Genomic DNA, 20433 nt, shown 5'->3' with positions numbered 1-20433 from the left:
GGCTTTTGTAAAACTTAAGAGCACGAAAGTTGTTCGGCCCGATGAGATCTATATGTGTACTGAGTTTCATATTATTACATGCAAGCTTGTTTGATTTATGGACCAAGTTTTCGGACACCATTCCAGGGGGCGCTGTCGAGTCCCCCTGCCACGCCCGGGTACCAGCTTCAGTCCGGCCCTGATGGCCGCGGGTTCTGACGTGTGTGCAAAATTTCAAGAGTTTTTGAGCATGTTAAGGGCCCCAAAAGTGGCAAAAAGGCAACAAAAAAAAATAATGAAAAAAAAAAAAAAAAATCCTTCCGGAAACAATAGGGCCGTCGCCCTTTCAGGGCTTGGGCCCTAATTAAATATTTATTCATTTTCTTTAGAATATCAGAGTCAAGCAGTTTATAAGATGACACTGCCTTACAGGTGAATGTGATTTCAACAAATATGTTTCTGGATAAACATCTTTGTTAATCCTGCATTCCAATCAACAAATCATATTTGAGTGACAAGTTGACAGTTTATGTTAATTTTATGCTTACAACCAGTGTTTGGTGCTGGTTATTTACCTATCATTTGCTGAGTTATCATTATTAACTCTAATATCACATAACATGCAACACTCCAACTGAATAAATCGCCAACAGAAAGATTAGGTATAAGATAAGGGTTTTCGAGCAAATCAGATTATTATATTTTTTTTGTCATGTATGAATAATAAAAAAGGTTGAAAAAGGTTAATTTTAAAACAACAGTAAAATGTTCTCATAGCAGTTTGTGCCGATTTGTCATTCATTTACTCACTCATAAATTAATTTATCAATTAATATACAGATAGACTATTGTTATTTATAAAAAAAATGTCATATAAATGTCAATATTTAGACAAAATGTAAGATTTTTTAGAATATCAGGGTCAAGCAGTTTATAAGATGACACTGCCTTACAGGTGAATGTGATTTCAACAAATATGTTTCTGGATAAATATCTGTCATGGAATAATGGAAGGAAGCAAGATGCAAGTAAACTTTTTTATTGTGAAATAAATGACGTGAAAGTCCAGAGAACAGGCTAGCGGCACAGGGACCCCGATGGCCAGATGAACCCGGTGATGGTGGTGCAGCAGTGCGATGAGGTGAGTCCAGAGGTGAGATGAATCCAAAGTAAATCCACAGGAACACGAACAGGAACACGGAAGGCACAAGACTCGAATGCAGACTGGAAAACACACCGGGACACCACAAACAACGATCTGACAAAGGAGATGAGAAAGTGGTGAGCATAAATAGGGTGATGAGATGAGCTGCAGCTGGTGACGGGAGTGATGGTCTTGATTGCTGATGAGCGCCAATGAGCCGACACGCCCACACAATCAGTACACACACACACAACAACAGAACACGAGACAAGAAAGAGACAAAGGATTTATGAATCGTGACAATATCTTTATTAATTCTGCATTCCAATCAACAAATCATATTTGAGTGACAAGTTTACAGTTTATATTAAGTTTATGCTTACAACCAGGGTTTGGTGCTGGTTATTTACCCATCATTTCCCTCTTTAAGGATAAGTTATGTGTAGGGTTAGGGTTTCTGGACAGGAATTGTATTCCAAGATGAAAAAAAATGTTGACCGAAGAATATGTCCTGCTTGAAACCACAGCAAAGATTTTTACACACAGCAACTCAAAATGTATCTCAGTGTAATATTCAGTTACGTTCCAAGACCATAAAAAAGAAAAAGAAAATTCTCAATCAAACACTCTACCAACATGTACAACTTAAGTTATCTGACTGTAAGAGCTAGTGCACGTCTGTGTTTGTGCTGCACAGTACACACACACACACACACACACACACACACACACACACACACACACACACACACACACACACACACACACACACACACACACACACACACACACACACACACGTTGCTTACTGTGCCATAAGGCTTTGCCAACATTTGCTGCAACATATGTGGGCCATATTTGGTTTACACCCAGATTAGTCATTGTCGATTGTGCCACATTTTTGCCATAGGTGGCCCACATTTGGTTTGTAATATTTGGGCCATATTCATTATTTATCATATGGGCCACTTTAGGCTCACATTCAGATTACACATTGCCATAAGTGCCGCATCTTTGCCTAAAAAGGCTCACACACATTTAGTCCGGGCCATAAGAAGGCCTGCAGTGCCGCATCATTGCCTGAAGTGGCCCACATCCGTCTGCTATCTGAGGAGCGAGTGAAACACACACAAATGCTGTTAACTGGTAAAAATGTTTAGTCGTTCAGTAGAGGAGAAGAGACTTCATCCACAGAACAAAGACAATACTGTAGATCTGTGCATCAGCAACAGACACACGCATAACTAACTTCATATACAATAAAACAATAACAATAAAGATATTCTGTGTATAAAATGTTAGAGAGATAATGTAAATGTTTAAAAGTTTAATGTAAACTTTATATGTTTTGAAACATTTATGTGCTATACTTGACAATCACGTTCATGATTATAAATATTTTAATAATTCTGGATGAGTTCAGTCCAAACATTATTATATTTGCAGGCCTGATACTGAAGATTTCTGCTGACACTCATCTGAGCTTCTTCCTCTGTTCCACCTTTAATTACAACTAAACCATCATTTGGCTGAATAATAAACCAACATGAATCATTCAATATCACATGTTTCTAATACGCATGCTAACACACACGCTGCTTTATTTAATTGTGAAGTCTGAGTCTCTTCCACCTGTATGAAACACATTTACACATTTATTTCTCCTCATAGACAGTAGTGAGACTCTTCTGTGGATCACCTGATGGTTTCTGCTCCTCTCATGATCATTTCACAGATTTAAACCATGATGTAAACAATCCACTGACGTTTGGCCACTGATCTTCATCTACTCTGTAAAGTGGAACAGAAGAGAAAACAATCAGTGTTCAGTGAAACAAAGTGCAAATTATTATATTTCAATTACTGTTTTTTTTTTTTTTATAAGTTAAAATTAATTCCTGTAATCAGATTAATTACAGACTTTACATGATCTTGCACAAATATTTGTGTTTTAAATATAATAGATTTAAAACCTGAATCATGTTCATATGTTTGTCTGTGTGTGTTGGTGCGACTCCTATTGAGTCTCTGTAAAGGAGAAACTAATGAGTGTACGGCGTATGGAATAAACCACAGGGAGCAAATACAAATGTTATTTTGAGTTCAAACACAAACCTTTAGTTAACCCTTTAAAGCCTGACACATTAAAAAAATGGCAGAAAATTATATATTTTGGGAAATTAGATGTTTATTAAGCCTTGAATCAAAAAAAAAAAAAAAAAAAAAATTTTGCCAACTCATTTTGTTTATATATATATATATTTTTTTTGTATCACATTTGATACATCAGGCTTTTTGGGAACGTTTTGCTTACAACCGTGTAGAGTTTAGATACAAAAAATCTATTATGCCTTTAACAGTTTGAAAACATAGCAGTTTCTGTCTTTGTTCAGGCAAAGATGCACCTTAGGGGCTGTTTACACCTTGCCACTTCATGCGTTTTCTCAGATCGGATAGCTATCGGATTTATCAAAACGATTCCATTTACACCTGGTCACATAAATGTGTTTTTGCGAAACGGATTTAAATCCGATCTTCAATTCCCGCGCTATATGCAGATTTAATGGAGTGCACGTCACCGAAAGCAACAGATATGGAGCTGCATTTTATTGATCATTAGCTAAAATTTCAAAAATCAAAGACCGCAATAAGAGAGAGCAGCAACAGCCCTGGTAAGATCATTTCGTTTCTTTACTTTTAATGATGATGATTGTGTGTTAAGCATCTGCGACTTACTTTCACTTTGATTTGCGATAGTTTGCATGTTGGCTTAACGAAGAGATGCTCAGCTTCTCATCTGCGGTGATGTGTGTTCCAGTAGCATCGTCATATCGGGCTATAACATTACATATAGCATATAACACGCTCTCACACGTAAATTTTTTTAGCATTTTTGGGAGGAGTACAATTTGCATATGTGGTTTCAACAACCAGATGCATTTACACTTGTCCAGTTTCGTCAGGAATGTGGCCCAGACCACCTCCTGAAGTGGTTTGAGCGATCGGATTCAAATCCGTCTCGAATGCGTTTCGGAGGGCATTTACACCTGGTCTTTTCACGATCGGATAGCTATCCGATCTGAGAAAACGCATGAAGTGGCCAGGTGTAAACAGCCCCTTACACTTCTCACAGTACACATGTGAGAAGTGATTGTTGGTGCAATGCTTGCATCTTTGCACCAACAAAGTGCAAAGATGCACTTTGGCGGCCTATAGCTTTAGGCGGCCTATAGCTTTTTTATTTTTTTATTTGATTTATTCCCATTCGGAATTTTTTTTTTTTATTACTAAGCAACCACTGAATGGAACAACACAAATTATATATCATTTTAAAGCTTAGGATCTCAGCTTTTTAATGCATCTAATTCATTTATTAACTCCTAACGAGTGCTGAGTAATCCCTCTAAAACCGAGTGTACCGCCAGCAGGCGCCACCTAGCTGCGAAAATATTCATTACCATATTTTTCAAAAATCTTGCCTTGATTAACACAAAGTTGATGTCATTTGAAAGCTTAGAGTCTGAACTTTACAGTGAATGTATCCACTTTGAAAAACTCTTAAGTATTGCTGAGTTATTTGCTGATAAATAGAATTTCTTTTTTTTCATAATCTATAAAATAATGTACTGCAATGTGTCAAAAACATCATACAGCTCATAAAACATTCTCAGATAATTGAAAATGGCACTTCATTTTTTACAGCATATTATTACAATTAAAATGAGCCCAAAATTAACATAATCTATTGCTTTTATGACAAGATATTCTTCATGGAGAAAAAAATGCCCATGAGGGGGTGTCAAAGACTGTACAAAAAGGCCATCTCTTTTCAAAATGCTGTTTTGATTCCTTTATCCAAAAATTATTATTTTATTGTAGGGGGACTTCACTAAAAAATAATTTTCCTCCTACCTTATTTGCTTCCTGAGTTATTCCATGACAAATAAGAAAGATATGCAAAATCATAATAAAAATTATATATATATATATTGTCTTTTATCCGCCGTTTCTTGGCAGGACAATGTCCAAATGTAATGTAATTTATATTTTCAAAAAATTTAAAAAGAGTTCTTTCAAACGATACCTACCTTTTCTGAAATGTTAAAGGGTCGTAAAAAAAAAAGTCACACTTAGCTTTCTCCCGCCCGAAAATGGGCGACATATCCCAGATAGCACCGACTATTTGATGTGCATTTTACATCTGGAAGATGTATTTTTAAGAGTGTTTGCTCATCTGCAATACGTCTATAGCCCAGAGGGTTAATATGGCATTTCAGTCATTAATTGCCATTAATTGAATCATCCCAATATTGTGTGTGTTTGCATTGTGGTAGTCATAAAGTAGATAACATTACTACAATTTGACATTACCATTAATACCTGCAGTATCAAATTTGATACACAATTTCCAACACGATTTACTTGTAATTTAACGATTAAATTATTAAGTAATTATGCATTATTTCAATTCAGAAAGTGTTAAATTAATTATATCAGGCGCAATCCAATATTATTTTTTTATCTTAACAACTTGAAATTAGCCTTTATTTTACTGCCGAAAGCGTCTGGCTTGATCCAATCGCAGCCGCCATTTTGAAAAGCTAAAAAATCACCCCTCTACTGCCTGCAGTACAGTGAAATTCCACAAGATGGCAGAATACACGTATCAAAATAGATACAACAGGTTTTCAAAGAAAGTATTGCTCTCACTGATTCAATATATGTCTTAGAAACTCGTGTATCAAATATGATACGTGCGGTTTTAAAGGGTTAAAGCCGTTTGTCCTCTAGTTTAAACATGTTTGTAGGCTCTTAGTAAATAACTAGAGGTCGACCGATAGTGGATTTTACCGATAACGATAGCTAGTTGGGCCATACTTGCCGATAACCGATTAATCAACCGATAGTTTTTAAAATTGATACTGGATAAAAACAAATTTCACCTTGATCATTCATGTTAGTTTGATAGAGTATTAACTATGGTTAACAAATAAAAACCTTAATTTAAAAATGTATTAGTACATGTTAATTAACAAACAAACAATGAACAGTCCTTATACAGCAGTTATTAACCTGAGTTAATGTTACATATGGAATTTTATTTTAAGTGTTATCATTTCATATAAATCCAAACAGTCATGCTTATAGATGGCTAACTTTAAATATCTACAAAACCAGAGCATTAAAATTATATAAATATTACATGTATAGTCTCACACTTTTGCTTCTATTTTATAAACACTTGATGATTATCTAATCAAAATAACAAAATATGTATTAAAGTGATGATGTAAAAATAACCAAAATCGAATGCTTTTCTGATTTGTTTATATGTTTCTGTCGGCTGTATGAACATATCAGTTTGCTATCTTGCGTCTCTAGCTTTAAATATGCAACTTCTCTGCATATTTAATGCAGAAATGTGACCAGCTGGATATAAACTAATGCAAATAGATCGTGACATTAAACATTCGGGTCGGACTTACGTTTTTTTTTGTCAGTGTTTTAACCGCTTGAGGTACTACTAATGTTAGCGTCCTCTCAGCCTCGAAGGCAAACAAACATACTGTTGTGCTGTTCTTTCTCTACTAATGCAGCATTTAGTCAACAAATTAATCACTTTATAATGATATGACAAAATGTTCTGTATACATACATTTTAGCTGTCGTGCTTTAAATGCGCATCTGATGTCAGCGCTCTCCATGCAGCGTGTGCTCTCAGTGCAGCACGCAGAATCACGTGTCGAAATAAACACGAGGCATCAGCTGTAGTTTTTATTACACCTCTAGAGGCCGCTCTTGTACTGCATGATGCCAGCAGACCATTCTCAGCTCTCTCTTACGGTGTAATGAATGACAGCGCGCGCTTCTCAGCCGCTCCAGCAACGAACGCAACCAGGAAAAACTATCGGTATGTATTTTTGCCGATAACGATAGTTCCACCAATCAACTATCGGTGCCGATTAATCGGCAAAACCGATGAATCGGTCGACCTCTATAAATAACTGAGAGTAAAGTAAGTGTAAAGTAGTGTGACGTGTTGCTTGTCACAGTAAAAACACACTAGAGACAGAGACATTTCTCATGTGAGCTGGACGCTGTGAGCTGAAGCTGGAACTGCACTGATTTTAGCAGGAGTGCAGCGTTTTCCTACAATCTGACCAAGTCTGTTTTCACACTGAAATGATTCACTTCTACTGACACAGTTAATAAAGCAGGTGTTGATGTATAAAGCTGTGACAGTGAGCGTTTGTTCTCTTTCCTCCTTTGTGTTAAACATTTCAATAACTTCACAATTTGTTCTCACACAAACCCTTTGTTGCAATAAAGCTTAATGATAATTTCCTTTCACAAATGTTTGAAAGGTTTGTTCACATATCAGAGGTAAATGAAGATCTCTTGTAATATGTATGAAAAGAGAGAGATGTCAGTCATTCTCATCTCAGCTCATTATGTTTTAATTTGACTCCACCCACGGAGAGCGCGCGCTATTCAAACGCAAATGTGAGGCGATCCTGCAATCCTGTGAAACGCCCACATCAGCTGGATAACACACACTGCAAGTTCACTTTCAGACTCATGGACTTTACGACGCTGTGAGGAATAATACTATCTTGATAATAATCCTGGAAAATTTACCTCAGAAGTTCTGGAAGTTTCATTTCGAGGAGCAACGGATCCCGCTGTGGAATAGGTCAGTTCTATATCTGCTTTGTTCTAATCGCAAGTGTCTGTACATGCAAAAGACTGTTTTATGAATCGCGTTTCTGTGTGTGAATGAATGAACAGCTTTTACCAAACTCTATTGCTTTACTAAGATGAGTAAAAATCGACTACAAAAATCGGATAGATTATAAAGTTTTTACTGTAAAATACTGCCACATCAAATAAGCTTATAATGTTGCCAATTTCTGCTCATGTGTTAAATATATATATATATATATATATATATGTTTTGTCAAAAATAATCAACTAAGATGTTATAGTGTTTGTTCCAATGTAGGCGATATTCAAACTAATGAATCCTTAACTTTGAAATACATATGGTAAAATGTATACTTTAGTTTTTACAAAGAAAGATTACACTGGAAATATTGTTAAAATTTTAATTGTTGTAATTGTATAACCTTTTTAATAAAATAGCTAAAATATATACAAGGATAGATGTAAACAAAAACTTAAAAGGTCAATATAAGCCTTCTCTTTAAATAATTTTTTATTGTGTTTTATTAGTGACACATTTGGGTAGAGAATATATTCCAAAACTTTCTGAAAATACAGCATGAGAATTAACTGCACAATTACTAGAAATACCTTGGATATTATACAATTTGCAAGCACAATTTGTGAAAAAAACAACAACAACTGTGTTTCCAACTGTGAACCAATTATATATTAGGGCTGTGTATTGGCAAGAATCTGGCGATACGATACGTATCACGATACATGGGTCACGATTCAATATATTGCAATATATTTCGATACTGTGCATTAGGCGATATATTGGGATTTTTTTAAAGTAGGACTATAATTTTAGAAAAAATTATATAAAAAAAAAGACATGATGTGCATAAAAGTCAAAGAAGTTTACTTTAGGTTAACAATTCAGTTCACAGAAAATCAGACTGCCAGTTTGGTATTGTGGTTCACAGGTTCTTATTATAGTGAGCAAATTTGTATATTTCTCAAGTAGGCCATAATAAAAGAAAATACATAGCCCCTGTCACAATACAAAACAACAACGTGAACTGGACGAAAATGAATGAAAGTGAACAAAATGAATGTGTCATATAGGTCTATTGAAATCAAGTTTTTATTTGATAAAAGATTTTAAAAGAACTGGACGCGCGAATGAGGCAAATTAACGTCTGCCGCGCTAAACGCCTCATTCGTGCCACAGGACCTACAGACGCGCGTAAACGCGTCTTTGCATTAACTTAACATTGAAATCACTCGCGCCAGACACTCTATTCGCGTTTGGTGTGAACGCAGCTTCACGGTGCGCGTCCACTACAGCGGCAAAACTACGCTCGGTGCCGCTGGCAACGCTGTAACGTCTCCGCTTTGGGGTGTGTCTGTTACGAGTGTGTTTGTTTTTTTCAACACACGGACAGTATAATCATCATGCACGCGATTACATTTAGAAATAGACAAGCTTTGTTTCCAAATGCACCAAGCAAAGATCCTTTCAATTTTATAAACCCAGCCAATATAATAACAATAAACACATCCAAAATAAAATCTTTAACATATATAAACAACTGCAAAGCATCTAATTTGTAAACAAAATGATTTACGCACTAAATCCATCATAAACTGCCGACCGCGTTTTTCGCTTGATATTTGCATAAAGTCGAGAACTGCCCAACCTTTTGACGCTCTCAGTCGCTCTCAACGCTTTCTCCGGTCCTGCACTGCTGAGCGTGAAGCTCGACTTCCATGGAATGAATTGAAAACGCTTGCTCCGCTCGCTCCGTGCCAGTGGACACGCACCGTTCGGCGAGCCTTTTAAACAACATAAACGTGAACCACCGTCTTACCATGAATATTTTTGGACGTAAAAAAAATAAAAAATAATAATAAAAAAAATCGATATTGCGTTTTTGAAAATCGATACAGTATTGCAAAATAAAATATCGCGATACTCATGTGTATCGATTTTTTCTTACACCCCTATTATATATATATATATGTATGTATGTATGTATGTATGTATGAGCCTGTGGCTCAGTGACACACCTGAATGAAAGGCTCATTATGGGTGTGAACTTCTCAGGTGTGAACCACTAAATATTCATGATGGTGTAAGGATCGTTTAAGCCCCATCCGCATATTGCCTTTCCAAACTAAAAGTGTTTCACAAAATTTAAATCAATGTATCGTTTTATGTCAATGATTAGGCAGGATGATTTTCACATCATTTTGAAGAAAAAACTCTAGGCGACGACATCCATTAGTCAAAAGTCTTATTGACACATATTTAGTATGTGTTTTGTGGCCTTATTTCAGAAACGTTTATTTTTAGTTTTTTTCAATAACCATGCATAAACATTATTCTCTCAAAAATGAAAACATGTACATACATGTTGCTCACATATTATGGTAGCCCTGTTTGTGCTATATAGAGTGTAATTACACCTTTGCCATTAATATGTTTATAAGCAACTGAAAAAAGCACAAATGTCAGGGCATGTCAGAACATCTCAAGGACCCCAAAAACACCTCAGACCCCAGAGGGTTAATATCCCAAAGTGATGTTTCCTCACCTCAGGATACAGTGTGAGTCTCGTATCACGTCTCTGAGCCGCTGCTTTGAGTCTCCTATCTTATTGAGTCTCAGATCAAGCTCTTTTAAAAACTGCAGTGCTTTTGAGTCAGTCAAAGACTGAGTTAAAGAAGAAACATCTGTAATGCCACAGTGATATAGACTAGAAAGACACAAACAGAGGAAGAGAGATTATCTTACAAACAAATCATGAATGTGAAGAATTTTACACAAATATAATGTGAACTCAGACTCACTGTGAGAAATTGAGTATAATGTGTTTTAGTTTAATCTTTTGAAGTGATTTTAAGCATTTTGATTCTTGTATGTGAATGTGACTGACCTAAATCTCTCCAGTTTACAGTGTGAATCCTTCAGTACGGCACATAAGTGCTTCACTCCTGTGTTTCCTAGTTTATTCCCGATCAGGTCCAGCTCTCTCAGGTGTGACGGGTTTGATTTCAGAGCTGAAGTCAGGATGAGACTCTGTTTCTCTGTAATACTGCAATAACTTAGACTGAAGACAGAGAAATAACAATAGTTCACATCTATGATGATCATCTTATTGAAGAGCTACAGCAGCATTTAGTTTCCAATAGTCTGTTTTGAAACCCAGTCACACTAGTTCTGTGTGCTGGAAGACACTGTTTCTTCTCTTTCATTTTAACTATTTATTTGACGTCTCTCTTCTTTATTCTCTGTTGAAAAGGCAGATTTCTGCATAAACACAATCAGTACATTGTATCAAATGCTGGAAATTAAACAATTACTATTTAGATAAAAAACACATAAAAATGTGAGCAATAGGGAACACCCAGAAAGTGCACTGCTATAAACAATGAAACATAAGCCCTGCTGTCTTCAAATAAATAAGCTTCAGTCACACTGTAATTGCTGTACAGTATAATGATACTAACTTTAGTTTCTCCAGCTTGAATTGTGTGTTCATCAGTAGATCACTAAGGTTTTTCACTCCAGAGTCTCCTAGTTTATTCCCGCTCAGGTCCAGCTCTCTCAGGTGTGACGGGTTTGATTTCAGAGCTGAAGTCACATCAGAACAACCTTCATCTGTCATATCACAGCAGCTTAACCTACATTAGCAGAGAGAGAGAGAGCAGAAAATAAGACAGAAGAAAAGAAAACTCTTCATTCTGTAAAGTCACATCATCTTCATAAGCAAATAAAACAGACATAGGAAGAGAGATATTCATCTTTATTTCACCAGATCACAAAATACTAAGGTGAAAATGTTTGCAGAAATATAATGTGAATTTAGACTCATTGTGAGATATTGAGTATAAAGTGTTTTAGTTTAAACTGTTGAAGTGATTTTAAGCATTTTGATTCTTGTATGTGAATGTGACCTCAATCTCTCCAGTTTACAGTGTGAATCCTTCAGTACGGCACATAAGTGCTTCACTCCTGTGTTTCCTAGTTTATTCCCGCTCAGATTCAGCTCTCTCAGGTGTGATGGGTTTGATTTCAGAGCTGAAGTCAGGATGAGACTCTGTTTCTCTGTAATACTGCAATCACTCAGACTAAAGACAGAAAGAGAAAAGAAAATGAATCATATTTATGATGATCAACTAATGTGTTTAGCTTCATCCAGCAGACTTTTGCTGACAAATAAACAGGGATATCCAGGTTCAGGTAACACAGAGAAAGACTACACATTGTTCATTTAAATATACTACCAACATTGTAACAATACAAAGGTTGTCTTGATCTATTTATGTAAGTTTACACATTCATTTCATATAATTTTTAAAGGGTCATGAAACCCCCTAAAACAATTTTTTTGAGATGTGAACAGATAAGTACAGGCTGCACATCACTGAAAATAATAAAAACACTTATAATTATTACTAATAAATGGAAATTGGTTATTTTTGTGTTTTTCTGAGCAATTTGGTTCTTCCGGGTAAAGTGGAAGCGATCTGACGGTATCTGAGGTAGAAGCGTGCTTTCGGAGTGTGTGATTGGCTGAATGTGAGGTGGAAGCGTGCTTTCGGAGCGTGTGATTGGCTGAATGTGAGGTAGAAGCTTGCTTTCGGAGCGTGTGATTGGCTGAATGTGAGGTACAAGCTTGCTTTCGGACCGTGTGATTGGCTGAATGTGAGGTAGAAGCGTGCTTTCGGAGCATGTGATTGGCTGAATGTGCGGTACAAGCATGCTTTTGGAGCGTGTGATTGGCTGAATGTGAGGTAGAAGCGTGCTTTCAGAGCGGTGTGATTGGCTAAATGTGAGGTAGAAGCGTGCTTTCAGAGCGTGTGCTTGGCTGAATGTTAGTTAGAAGCGTGCTTTCGGAGCGTGTGATTGGCTGAATGTGAGGTAGAAGCTTGCTTTCGGATCATGTGATTGGCTGAATGTGAGGTAGAAGCGTGCTTTCGGAGCTTGTGATTGGCTGAATGTGAGGTAGAAGCGTACTTTCGGAGCGTGTGATTGAATGTGAGGTAGAAGCGTGCTTTCGGAGCTTGTGATTGGCTGAATGTGTGGTATAAGCGGGCTTTCGGAGCATGTGATTGGCTGAATGTGAGGTATAAGCATGCTTTCGGAGCGTGTGATTGGCTAATTGTGAGGTAGAAGCGTGCTTTCAGAGCGTGTGATTGGCTGAATGTGAGGTGGAAGCGTGCTTTCAGAGCGTGTGATTGGCTGAATGTGAGGTATAAGCGTGCTTTCAGAGCATGTGATTGGCTGAATGTGAGGTATAAGTGTGCTTTCAGAGCATGTGATTGGCCTAATGTGAGTTAGAAGTGTGCTTTCGGAGCGTGTGATTGCCTGAATGTAAGTTAGAAGCGTGCTATCGGAGCGTGTGATTGGCTGAATGTGAGTTGGAAGTGTGCTTTCGGAGCGTGTGATTGGCTGAATGTGAGGTGGAAGCGTGCTTTCGGATCATGTGATTGGCTGAATGTGAGGTGGAAGCGTGCTTTCGGAGCATGTGATTGGCTGAATGTGAGGTGGAGCGTGCTTTCGGAGCGTGTGATTGGCTGAATGTGAGGTGGAAGCGTGCTTTCGGAGCGTGTGATTGACTGAATGTGAGTTAGAAGCGTGCTTTCGGAGCGTGTGATTGGCTGAATGTGTGGTATAAGCGGGCTTTCGGAGCATGTGATTGGCTGAATGTGAGGTATAAGCATGCTTTCGGAGCGTGTGATTGGCTGAATGTGAGTTAGAAGCGTGCTTTCGGAGCGTGTGATTGGCTGAATGTGAGGTAGAAGCGTGCTTTCGGAGTGTGTGATTGGCTGAATGTGAGGTAGAAGCGTGCTTTCGGAGCGAGTGATTGGCTGAATGTGAGGTAGAAGTGTGCTATCGGAGCGTGTGATTGGCTGAATGTGAGGTATAAGCGTGCTTTCAGAGCATGTGATTGGCTGAATGTGAGGTATAAGTGTGCTTTCAGAGCATGTGATTGGCTGAATGTGAGGTAGAAGCGTGCTTTCGGAGCGTGTGATTGGCTGAATGTGAGGTATAAGCGTGCTTTCAGAGCATGTGATTGGCTGAATGTGAGTTAGAAGTGTGCTTTCGGAGCGTGTGATTGCCTGAATGTGAGTTAGAAGCGTGCTATCGGAGCGTGTGATTGGCTGAATGTGAGTTGGAAGTGTGCTTTCGGAGCGTGTGATTGGCTGAATGTGAGGTGGAAGCGTGCTTTCGGATCATGTGATTGGCTGAATGTGAGGTGGAAGCGTGCTTTCGGAGCATGTGATTGGCTGAATGTGAGGTAGAAGCGTGCTTTCGGAGCGTGTGATTGGCTGAATGTGAGGTGGAAGTGTGCTTTCGGAGCGTGTGATTGGCTGAATGTGAGTTAGAAGCGTGCTTTCGGAGCTTGTGATTGGCTGAATGTGAGGTAGAAGCATGCTTTCGGAGCGTGTGATTGGCTGAATGTGAGGTGGAAGCTTGCTTTTGGAGCGTGTGATTGGCTGAATGTGAGTTAGAAGCGTGCTTTCGGAGCTTGTGATTGACTGAATGTGAGTTATAAGCCTGCTTTCGGAGCGTGTGATTGGCTGAATGTGAGGTAGAGGCATGCTTTCGGAGCGTGTGATTGGCTGAATGTGAGGTGGAAGAGTGCTTTCGGAGCGTGTGATTGGCTGAATGTGAGGTGGAAGAGTGCTTTCGGAGCGTGTGATTGGCTGAATGTGAGGTGGAAGCGTGCTTTTGGAGCATGTTATTGGCTGAATGTGAGGTGGAAGCGTGCTTTCGGAGCGTGTGATTGGCTGAATGTGAGGTAGTAGCGTGCTTTCGGAGCGTGTGATTGGCTGAATGTGAGGTAGAAGCGTGCTTTCGGATCATGTGATCGGCTGAATGTGAGGTGGAAGCATGCTTTCGGAGCATGTGATTTGCTGAATGTGAGGTGGAAGCGTGCTTTCGGAGCGTGTGATTGACTGAATGTGAGTTAGAAGCGTGCTTTCGGAGCGTGTGATTGGCTGAATGTGTGGTATAAGCGGGATTTCGGAGCATGTGATTGGCTGAATGTGAGGTATAAGCATGCTTTCGGAGCGTCTGATTGGCTGAATGTGAGGTGGAAGCGTGCTTTCGGAGCGTGTGATTGGCTGAATGTGTGGTAGAAGCGTGCTTTCGGATCATGTGATTGACTGAATGTGAGTTAGAAGCGTGCTTTCGGAGCGTGTGATTGGCTGAATGTGTGGTATAAGCAGGCTTTCGGAGCATGTGATTGGCTGAATGTGAGGTATAAGCATGCTTTCGGAGCGTGTGATTGGCTGAATGTGAGTTAGTAGCGTGCTTTCGGAGCGTGTGATTGGCTGAATGTGAGGTAGAAGCGTGCTTTCGGATCATGTGATTGGCTGAATGTGAGGTGGAAGCATGCTTTCGGAGCATGTGATTTGCTGAATGTGAGGTGGAAGTGTGCTTTCGGAGCGTGTGATTGGCTGAATGTGAGGTAGAAGCATGCTTTCGGAGCGTGTGATTGGCTGAATGTGAGTTAGAAGCGTGCTTTTGGAGCGTGTGATTGGCTGAATGTGTGGTATAAGCGGGCTTTCGGAGCATGTGCTGAATGTGAGGTATAAGCATGCTTTCGGAGCGTCAGATTGGCTGAATGTGAGGTATAAACGTACTTTCGGAGCGTGTGATTGGCTGAATGTGAGGTGGAAGCGTGCTTTCGGAGCGTGTGATTGGCTGAATGTGAGGTAGAAGCATGCTTTCGGAGCGTGTGATTGACTGAATGTTAGTTAGAAGCGTGCTTTCGGAGCTTGTGATTGGCTGAATGTGTGGTATAAGCGGGCTTTCGGAGCATGTGCTGAATGTGAGGTATAAGCATGCTTTCGGAGCGTCAGATTGGCTGAATGTGAGGTATAAACGTGCTTTCGGAGCGTGTGATTGGCTGAATGTGAAGTGGAAGCGTGCTTTCGGAGCGTGTGATTGGCTGAATGTGAGGTAGAAGCGTGCTTTCGGAGCATGTGATTGGCTGAATGTGAGGTGGAAGCGTGCTTTCGGAGCTTGTGATTGGCTGAATGTGAGGTAGAAGCGTGCTTTCGGAGCTTGTGATTGGCTGAATGTAAGGTAGAAGCGTGCTTTCGGAGCGTGTGATTGGCTGAATGTGAGGTGGAAGTGTGCTTTCGGAGCGTGTGATTGGCTGAATGTGAGTTAGAAGCGTGCTTTCGGAGCTTGTGATTGGCTGAATGTGAGGTAGAAGCATGCTTTCGGAGCGTGTGATTGGCTGAATGTGAGGTGGAAGCTTGCTTTTGGAGCGTGTGATTGGCTGAATGTGAGTTAGAAGCGTGCTTTCGGAGCTTGTGATTGACTGAATGTGAGTTATAAGCCTGCTTTCGGAGCGTGTGATTGGCTGAATGTGAGGTAGAGGCATGCTTTCGGAGCGTGTGATTGGCTGAATGTGAGGTGGAAGAGTGCTTTCGGAGCGTGTGATTGGCTGAATGTGAGGTGGAAGAGTGCTTTCGGAGCGTGTGATTGGCTGAATGTGAGGTGGAAACGTGCTTTTGGAGCATGTTATTGGCTGAATGTGAGGTGGAAGCGTGCTTTCGGAGCGTGTGATTGGCTGAATGTGAGGTAGTAGCGTGCTTTCGGAGCGTGTGATTGGCTGAATGTGAGGTAGAAGCGTGCGATTGGCTGCTGGGACTGGAGAGATAGATTCTGTACGTCAGCCGGTTCTGAGCGTCATCTGCATTTATTCATGAGAAAGAGCTTGTTCAATCCAATCACTGCGCTGTATTACTCATGAGATTATTGCATCACAGCGGAGAATTCAAACAATGTGGAGCATGAGAGCCGAGGCGTTGTTGCAAATGCCTCGTGTTTCCAAATGCGGCTCGTGTAGAGCCCCTCTCAGCGACGGGGACCGCCACATCCTGTGCGCTTCCTGCCTGGGACGAAACCATGCGGACAACGCACTTTCCAAGGGTGACTGCCAGGAATGCGACACCATGACTGTGTCGACCCTGCAGGCTCGACTAGCCATTTTCGACGTGGACTCCGCGCCTCCGCCTCTCTCGTCCGGGCATAGAGCGGTTTCTGCTGCGATGAGTTTAACAACGCTCGCAACGCGGATCATATAGTTCATATACGGACTGGAGAAAGTGCTTTTCTTACTTCCTGCTCAGCTACTGTTCGGACGCTCTTGCTTACTGCTCCGCGCTTTGCTCTATCGCTTTTACATTTTATCTCCTATTTTTTCTATATTTTATTTCCTTTATTTTATTTCCTTTTATCACCTAATTTTAACTTAAGCAAATCAGCACAGTGCTCATACGACAAAGTTTGGATTACTACAAAAACTGAGAATTCTTTTACCCGACCAGCTTACATTCCGGGAAAGGAAAACACAACTGCCTACAAGGATAAGAGAAAATGCCTCTTCTGGAATCTACTTGCTGCACTAACTGCCACAGACTTTTACAAAGGATTGCAGTTCTAGAAACAAAGTTACTTACGGGACCACCAAACCAGACGGAGCACACAACAGAGCTTCGTCATGGACACCCTCAGCATACCGGTGAGTCCCATGAAACTAGTACTCCTCGACAGGTAGAGAAACAAGCCGATCGACTTACTAATCGATGGCACAAACAGGGAGCTAAACCCAAAGGCACTCGAGACATCAGATTGTCACGAGCATCACATATTACCGCAGTAGCATCCTCTACCCCAGATACAGCTCTGACAAGGATTGCAAACACTGGTCTACTACCACTGCCTATACATCTTGAGAACAGATTTGAAGTACTAATGAATGTAAATGAGGAATCCCCAAATGTGATGAATGTGATCGAACACAGACTGAATGGGCCAGTAGCTAACACTGATGCTAACTGGCGCTCAAGGTCGAGCAGACAGCGGCACTCAGCTCAGAGCGCAGCCGGGCCCAGGACTCTGATAGTGGGGGACTCCATAATCAGAAACATTAGCAACAGGGATACAACTACGTGCTACCTTCCACAAGCAACAACTTCTGATATAAACAGGGAACTTCAGAACATTCTGATGAAACATAAGACTGCAAATCGACTCATCATACATGTGGGGAAGAATAATATTCATAAAGAGCAGTCAGAACTCCTTAAGAAGGATTTCAATGAACTTTTTGAAACACTTAAAAGACTGAAAGTTCAAACATTCATCAGTGGACCACTACCAGCAAGAGGAACAAACAGGTTTTCACGGTTGCTTGGGCTTAATACATGGCTGCAAAAAACCTGCAATATAAAAGCAGTGAACTTCATTGACAATTTCAATCTTTTCTGGAGTCAACGACAACTGTTTCATCGGGATGGCCATCACCCAAACAAACTTGGTTCAAGAGTGCTAAAGGACAATATCTACTTCTCCCTAAATCATCCTTCTGCGGTTTGTGCCAATCCACTCAATCTGAACGGCACACACACACCTGGACACAGTATGAAAGACCACGGGACTTCACTTCAGCAGCAAAATGGACATGATAACACCACTCCGCCACAACAACCTCTGCTCACGGACACAATCTCAGCTGAGCCCTGCCCACAGAGCTCACCACAGACAGCCATATCAGAACTGCTTGAAGATTCAGCACCCAAGGACGACTTCCTGGAAAACAGCCAGGGAAGCCAGGACAGCATATCACAGCCTCCTATAACACCAGAGCAACAGCCTCTTTCACCAGACACTTTTTCCCTCTCCCCAGCAACGCCACTTCTGTGCTTCTCACAGAAAATGGAAGAACTGGTGCATGCTGGAACCAGACTATCCCACTCTTTTGCTGCAAGCCCCCAGATACCAACTAAAAAAAGACAGGCACCACTACCACCAAAGCCTGCGGGACCAGCTCGCCCTCCCCCTCCTGTGAGAGCTCTTCGGCCTCTGCCACAATGCCAGGGCCCACACCCTCCTCCTTCTGCTCGAGGTGAACCAAAAACAACTGATACCAGCTCTCAGTGATATGTGTCGGGTCCCCGTTTTGATAACAGTAACTTTCTCAAATGTTTACAAAACAAGCGGGAACCCAGTGTGCCTGTATCTTTCTCTATTGCTGTTCTATTACATGATAGAAAGTCTAAGGCCTTCAATAGCCGTACAGCAAACCCAACTAATCTGGTGCCTATTACACGTCAAACTAATATTGCTGTGGGGAAAAGTAAGTCTGTTAAGTTAGCTCTTTTAAACATTCGCTCACTTAAAAATAAATCACTTCTAGTCAACGACTTAATAACCACAAACAACCTGGATTTTATGCTTCTAAATGAAACCTGGCTAGAAGACAGCTGCAGTGCTACAATCCTCAATGAAGCAGCCCCTCCTAACTTTACTTTTATGAGTGTCTGCAGAGCTGTTAAGAGAGGTGGGGGTCTAGCTGCTCTTTTTAAAGATATCTATCAATGTAAGCAAATATCATTTGGGAATTACTTGTCTTTCGAATATCTGGGTACTGTGTTAAAAGGTGCTCCACGCATTTTACTTTTCATTATTTACAGGCCTCCAAAATACTCTCCAGCCTTTGCTGAGGACTTTACAGAACTGTTATCAACAATTACCTCAGAGTTTGACTGTTTTGCCATTGCTGGAGATTTTAACATCCACATAGATAGTGCAGAGAACAATATGGCAAAAGAAATCAAAAGTGTTTTAAAAACTTTTGATCTGACTCAGCATGTACATGGACCCACACACAATCGTGGACACACTCTAGATTTACTTATCAGTAAGGGTCTAAACATTTCATCGATTGTTATTAAGGATGTAGCACTGTCTGATCATTTCTGTATTTTCTTTGATATATTGATCTCTCCTGCCACTGAAGCAAGATCTGTGTCTGTCAAGAAGAGATGCTTAAATGAGAACACTGGTGTCCTATTTATGAAGGCTATATCTTTAACACCAAGCATATCTGCAGACTCTGTTGATTTTCTCCTTGATTCTTTTAACTCAAAAGTTAAAGGTGTAATTGATGATATTGCTCCTGTTAAAGTCAGGAAGAAGAGTGGCAGACAAAAAGCACCTTGGAGAAACTCAACAGCAGTGCAAAATATGAAAAGACAATGCAGAAAAGCAGAGCGCATGTGGCGGAAGACAAAACTTGTAGTCCATTATAACATCTACAAAGACAGCCTTCATGCTTTCAATATGGAACTAAGCAAAGCTAGACAGACTTTCTTCTCAAATATTATAAACAGCAATTTAAACAACACACGCACTCTTTTTGCTACTGTAGAGAGACTGACAAACCCCCCAAGCCAGATTCCCAGTGAAATGCTCTCAGACAACAAGTGCAGTGAGTTTGCTTCTTTCTTCTCTGAGAAAATCAATAATATCAGAAAGGTGATCAGCACATCCTTGAGTTGCACTGGGGTCAGACAGATCAGACCACCTGAGAAAGTAGTTACTATGTCTGACTTCAAAGAAATTGATGGCAACATTTTGGAAGAAACCGTACAGCACCTTAAAACATCAACCTGTGCTCTTGACACGCTTCCCACATCATTTTTTAAAAGTGTGTTAAACAGTTTAGAAGCAGATCTTCTAGAAGTGGTAAATGCTTCACTTCTCTCTGGGAGTTTTACAAACTCCCTAAAAACTGCAGTTGTCAAGCCCCTCCTGAAAAAGAGCAATT

At 40.2% G+C, this 20433-nt stretch overlaps 1 protein-coding gene across 1 annotated transcript in view; it reads right to left on the bottom strand.

Annotated features, from left to right (window-relative positions):
* Nucleotides 1–2237: 2237 nt before the first annotated feature.
* LOC311291359 (uncharacterized protein) overlaps nucleotides 2238–20433 on the bottom strand; it is a 796365-nt gene continuing 778169 nt past the window's right edge. Inside the window, exons 21-25 of the mRNA XM_084410352.1 lie at nucleotides 11753–11926; nucleotides 11306–11479; nucleotides 10732–10905; nucleotides 10390–10551; nucleotides 2238–2914 (exon numbers count right to left, since the gene is read on the bottom strand). Coding sequence (XP_084266478.1) covers nucleotides 2848–2914; nucleotides 10390–10551; nucleotides 10732–10905; nucleotides 11306–11479; nucleotides 11753–11926 — 751 coding nt within the window. The 3' untranslated portion in view covers nucleotides 2238–2847. The remainder of the gene's footprint in view (nucleotides 2915–10389; nucleotides 10552–10731; nucleotides 10906–11305; nucleotides 11480–11752; nucleotides 11927–20433) is intronic.

The sequence above is a fragment of the Rutilus rutilus genome, assembly GCF_951802725.1.
Source record: "Rutilus rutilus genome assembly, chromosome: 6".
Lineage (NCBI taxonomy): Eukaryota > Metazoa > Chordata > Actinopteri > Cypriniformes > Leuciscidae > Rutilus > Rutilus rutilus.
Note: the sequence above shows the minus strand (reverse complement) of the source record. Positions and strands in the feature narration are given on the sequence as shown.